This window comes from Xyrauchen texanus, chromosome 11, assembly GCF_025860055.1.
Source record: "Xyrauchen texanus isolate HMW12.3.18 chromosome 11, RBS_HiC_50CHRs, whole genome shotgun sequence".
Classification (NCBI taxonomy): Eukaryota; Metazoa; Chordata; class Actinopteri; order Cypriniformes; family Catostomidae; genus Xyrauchen; species Xyrauchen texanus.
This window is the reverse complement of record NC_068286.1, coordinates 5,088,181-5,093,711: the sequence shown is the minus strand read 5'-3', so window position 1 is coordinate 5,093,711 and position 5,531 is coordinate 5,088,181. Positions and strand designations below refer to the sequence as shown.

The window sequence follows — 5,531 nt, the reverse complement described above, 5'->3', positions numbered from 1 at the left end:
CAGTACACGATGTACAGTGTCTGCAGTGCATCCGAAATCACATTCCCAATATAGTGCAGTGCACCATGGGCCAATAGTGAATGGGTGAGCGATTCAGTATATCTTGGCTCTTATCAGAGACACAGAGGTCAGAGTTCAGGTAAATAGAAGATAAACACACTGATCAAGATAATTACATTGGGTGGTTAATGGGACAGTTCACCCAAAAATGAAAAGTCTCTTACACGTTACTCACCCTCATGCCATCCCAGATGTGTGTGATTTACTTTCGTCAGCAGAACACATCTTCTGTTGGTGCATATGATGCAAATCAGATCAATATTTAAATATTTGTTACTGTAAATCTCCACCTTTGACCAGCCCCGACCAGTAGGTGGCGATATGCACCAAGAATGCGAATAGCCAAAAAACAAAATACGAATTTTAAAGTGTACGTGAGGAGATTTATAGAAAAAAGGACTTAAATATTGATCTGTTTCTCACCCACATCTATCCTGTCCATGTTGACATGTGCCTAAATTGGCAAGCTTCTACCAAGTGACAGATGAATTTGTGCCAAAATACTGTAGAGTTTAACTGGTCTTTTCTCCTCCCTTTTAAAAGTTGATAACTCAGAATAATTTATCACACACATAGCAACAGCCTGACAACCACCCACAACACCCTGGCAACTGCATAGCAACTCACTGAAAAATCACTCAGAACAAGTTTGCAACTGCATAATAACACCCTGGCAAGCACTCAAAACACCCTAGCAACCGTATAGCAACACACTGAAAAAACACTCGGAACAATTTAGCAACTATATCACAACATCCTGGCAACCCACAAACAAAAAAAAATTTTTTTTAGCAACTGCATAGTTGACATAGTTAACATCAAGCAACACAAAACAACACTCAGAACAATTTAGCGACTGCATAACAATGCACTGACTACCACCCCAACACACTAGCAACCACAGAGCAACATGCCAAAAACACTTAAAACAATTTAGTAAATACATAGCAACACCTTGACAACTTCCCACAACACCCTAGCAACTTCAAAGCAACACAAAATAACAGTAAGTACAATTAAGAAACCTCACAGAAACACCTTAGTACCCTCACAGTAACATGCCAAAAAAAAAAAATTTAGCAACCACTCACAACACCCTAGCAACCACATAGCAACAACCTGACAACCACTCACAACACCCTAGCAACCACATAGCAACAACCTGACAACCACTCACAACACCCTAGCAACCACATAGCATAACACCAAAAAACACAAATGCATAACAACATCCTAGCAAATGCATAGCAACACGCACAAAAGAACTCTCAGAACAATTTAGAAACCACACAGCAACATCCTATAAACCACCTACACCACCCTAGCAACCGTACGGGAACACAAAAGAACACTCAAAATGATTTAGCAATTGCAGAAGAACACCCTGGCAACCATTCATTTTTAATTCTACATGCAACATTACATACTTATTTGCATTTTATTATTTAGCCTAAATTTAGCATTGCTTTTTTTCCCGCCATCTGTGACCCTGTGCTAGACCATCTTGGTTTAGGGCTGGTGGATCATCAGAAACCAACTCGACCATCATAAGGGTTTGAACGCCATCTTAAACTTACATAACCCTGTTCACTTCAGTGCATCCATTGTTCAGTTCCCTTTAAATGTCAAATCAACAGAATGATGAATCAGCTCAACAGTTGGCACTATATCCCAGTGACAGAAAACAATGTGTGAATACATGAAAAGAACAGAATCCGTTCAGATAGACAGACAGATAACCTGCTACACACCTGTTGCCTTCAGTCAGCGTTCCCGACACAAACACAGGTGACACAAACTCTCCCCAGAGAACCGCTGTCAGCTGCTGTCCACACTACCTGTGCTAACGTCCCGGACACTAAGATCTGTCCACACTCCATTATAAAGGTCTTCATGGGTGCTGTTATTGAGAGAGATTGAGTTTGTGATATGTACAGTCATTGTGTGGTCTTCTCACACATCTGTTCTCGTTGTTCCATGATCTCAGGGACTAATTCCACTATATAAGAGCAGCAACAGACACAAACAGGGCAGGACACAGTTGTTGTTAAATATTCAATTCTTTCAGTTCAATTTGTATGTTCTGTGATGTGTAAGGGTCTGTCTGCACTCCCATCCTCATGCCTGGAGAAGTGAGTATGATTGTGTGTGGAGAGGTTGTGGTGTTTAGATGTGAGTGTATCATGCAAGAACAGACAGTTTGGTGTGTGTTTTATTCTGTGTGTGTGTGTTTCAGGGCAAAGGGCATGAGGGTTAAACTATCTCACCTGGCCGAAAAACAGGATTGGGGACACAAAAACAGGTAACACAACAAACAGCTCGGCACTGACTTTAGACTTTCAGTGTCTTAAAAAGCATTTGGGAAATAGTTTACTGAAACGGTTTATTAAAGGGACAGTGCACCCAAAATCGATCATCATTTACTCACCCTCATGCCATCACAGATGTGTGTGTCTGTCTTTCTTCTGCAGAACACAAATGAAGATTTTTAGTAGAATATCTCAGCTCTGTTGGTCCATACAATGCAAGTGAATGGTGACCAGAACTTTGAAGCTCCAAAAAGCACATAAAGGCAGCATAAAAGTAATCCATACGACTCCAGTGGTTTAATCCATGTCTTCAGAAGTGATATGAGAGGTGAGAAACAGATCAATATTTAAGTCATTTTTTTACTATAAATCTCCACTTTCACGTTCTTCTTTTGTTTTTGGCAATTCACATTATTCGTGCATGTCGCCACCTACTGCGTTGGGAGCAGAATTTATAGTAAAAAAGGACTTAAATATTGATCTGTTTCTCATCTACATTTATCATATCACTTCTGAAGGCATGGATTAAACCACTGGCGTAAAATTGATTACTTTTATGCTGCCTTTATGTGCTTTTTGGAGCTTCAAAGTTTTTGTCACCATTCGATTGCATTGTATGGACCTACAAAGCTGAAATATTCTTCTAAAAATCTTAATTTGTGTTCTGCAGAAGAAAGTCAGTCAAACACATCTGGGATGGCATGAGGGTGAGTAAATGATGAGGGAATTTTAATTTGGGTGTACTGTCTCTTTAAATGAGAAACCGCTCCAAATGATTCAGCTGCACAAACAAATCAGACTGAATTGCGAATCAATTTTATTATACTTGTTATAAATTATTATAATATATAAATTAAAATAAAATAAGATATGAATTAAGACGTTATAACCGTTTTTCTCTGTAGAGCTCACGAAGAAAAGCCGCCACAGGACCTGGAATCTCTGCTTAACAGCAACAGTGAGACTCTCTTTTCTTTCTTTCATTTATATCAATGGTCCGTAACATCTGAAGTCAGCCTTTTCCTAAAGTCTAGCTGAACACCATGTACCGTAATTCCTAGAATCATAAATTGAACCGTTTCATCAGCAGTAATGTTCATCTTCATGTCTTCCTGTGCAGTGGGGCTTCAGGCCTTCCGCTGGTTCCTGAGGTCAGAGTTCAGTGAGGAGAATCTGGAGTTCTGGTTGGCATGTGAAGATTACAAGAACTCCTCAGGATCGAAACTGGCACCAAAAGCCCAGAGCATCTGCAACCAGTTCATCAACCCTGATGCGCCTCTTGAGGTGAGAGCATAAAGAAGATACATCTTTAGCATTATTTTCATCAAACGTCATCATTAACTCAACCTCATGTTGTTCCAAACCATATGACTTTGAAAATAGTCACAATGTAAAACTAAATTAAAATTAAACTAATTTCTTCATTTTTTTGATTAAAGTGTAAAAAGTGTTTTTGCCGGGTTGTTTACTGAGAGTCACCCCAGTTGTATATCGTATGAGCTCTCAGTGGTTGTGCTGATGTTGCGTGGATGTTTGTCAGGTGAATTTGGACAGTGAGACCCGTGAATCATTAATGGACCTGGAGGCACCCACAGCCGACACGTTTGATGAAGCTCAGCACCGGATCTTCTCTCTCATGGCTAAAGATTCATTTCCACGTTTCATGCGTTCTTCATACTGTAAGCAGCCACTGAAAGCTCTGCAGAGCACCACCTGCTATTAAACCTGTGGGTTATTGTTTAAAGGGACAGTACACCCAAAAATTAAAAGTCTCTCATCATTTACCCACCCTCATATCATCGGTGTATGACTTTCTTTCTTCTGCAAAACACAAAGATTTTTAGAAGAATATTTCAGCTCTGCAGATCCATACAATGCAAGTGAATGGTGACCAGAACTTTAAAGCTCCAAAAAGCACATAAAGGCAGCATAAAAGTAATCCATACGACTCCAGTGGTTTAATCCATGTCTTCAGAAGGGATATGACAGCTGTGGGTGAGAAACAGATCAATATTTAAGTCCTTTATTTCTATAAATCTCCATTTTCACTTTCTTCTTTTGTTTTTGGTGATTTGGATTATTCGTGTAGTTCGCCATTATTGGGCAGGGTGGAGATTGTAATCAAGCTTGAAATCATGATCGTGCCTAAAGACAGCAATGGCAAGATGTTATATTTTGTTCTCCCCCTAAAATGATCAGATCACTTAAGAAGACATGAATTATACCAATGGAGTCGTATGGATTACTTTTATGCTCCCTTTATGTGCTTTTTGGAGCTTCAAAGTTAATTTGCATTGTATGGACCTAAAGAGCTGAATAATTCTTCTAAAAACCTTCCTTTGTGTTCTGCAGATGAAAGTCACACACATTTGGGATGGCATGAGGGTGAGTAAATGATGAGGGATTTTTCATTTGTGAGTGAACCGCTCCTTTAATGACTCATAGCCTTGTTAACTGCAAATAGACGTGAAAAGTGTTTGTATACATTAATCCCGTGTTAGGTAGAGTTTAGCATGTATTGTTTTTGCTTTATCTGTTGTTTTTAATCAAGTAGTCGCCCATCAGGCCTTTATATCATTACTAATGATGATTTAATAAAGTGAATTGTTTCCAAAGGGAGCTCATTATTTATGAAAGCAAGTTGTCAGTCAAACACTGAGAGCCAATCAGAGGTCTGGCACTCCAAGGTGAGCAAAATAAATGAATCACCACTTTCAGCCAACCCAGAGCCAGTAACTCATCCTGATGGCCGTGTGGAAAACCTTGAGCTGATAAATCCTCACAGGGAATTACAAGCGCTGGAAAACATGAGTGGTGCTTGCCCATGCAAAACACGCCACCACTGGTGTAAGATCACAAACAGTTGTCATTTTATTTATAGTATAAAAATAAGCTAAAATAGCCACATTAAGTGTCTATGGTCTGCAGTGAGCAAACATCAAACCACATTTCTTATCTTGCAGAATCCATAAAATCTTCCAGTCAAGAGATCAGTCTTTACAATATGTCTTCTAGCGCCACCTCGTGTCCATACAGCAAATTACACTGTTTGCATGCAAGCAGTTCATGGCATCTTAAGCTGTGCTCAGGTCCTGTTGTGTAATTGGGATGATCCTGCAGCAGGTTTTGGGGGGTCCTGATGTCCGACTCTTCCCAGTGTCT

At 39.7% G+C, this 5,531-nt stretch overlaps 1 protein-coding gene across 1 annotated transcript; it reads left to right on the top strand.

Annotated features, from left to right (window-relative positions):
• The first annotated feature begins 2,053 nt into the window (after window positions 1–2,053).
• Window positions 2,054–5,516, top strand: si:ch211-196h16.12 (regulator of G-protein signaling 5). The gene is made up of 5 exons (XM_052138373.1): window positions 2,054–2,192; window positions 2,297–2,362; window positions 3,275–3,327; window positions 3,490–3,653; window positions 3,910–5,516. The coding sequence occupies exons 1-5, from the start codon at window positions 2,149–2,151 to the stop codon at window positions 4,090–4,092; spliced, it is 510 nt and encodes a 169-aa protein (XP_051994333.1). The 5' UTR covers window positions 2,054–2,148; the 3' UTR covers window positions 4,093–5,516.
• The last annotated feature ends 15 nt before the right edge of the window (window positions 5,517–5,531 follow it).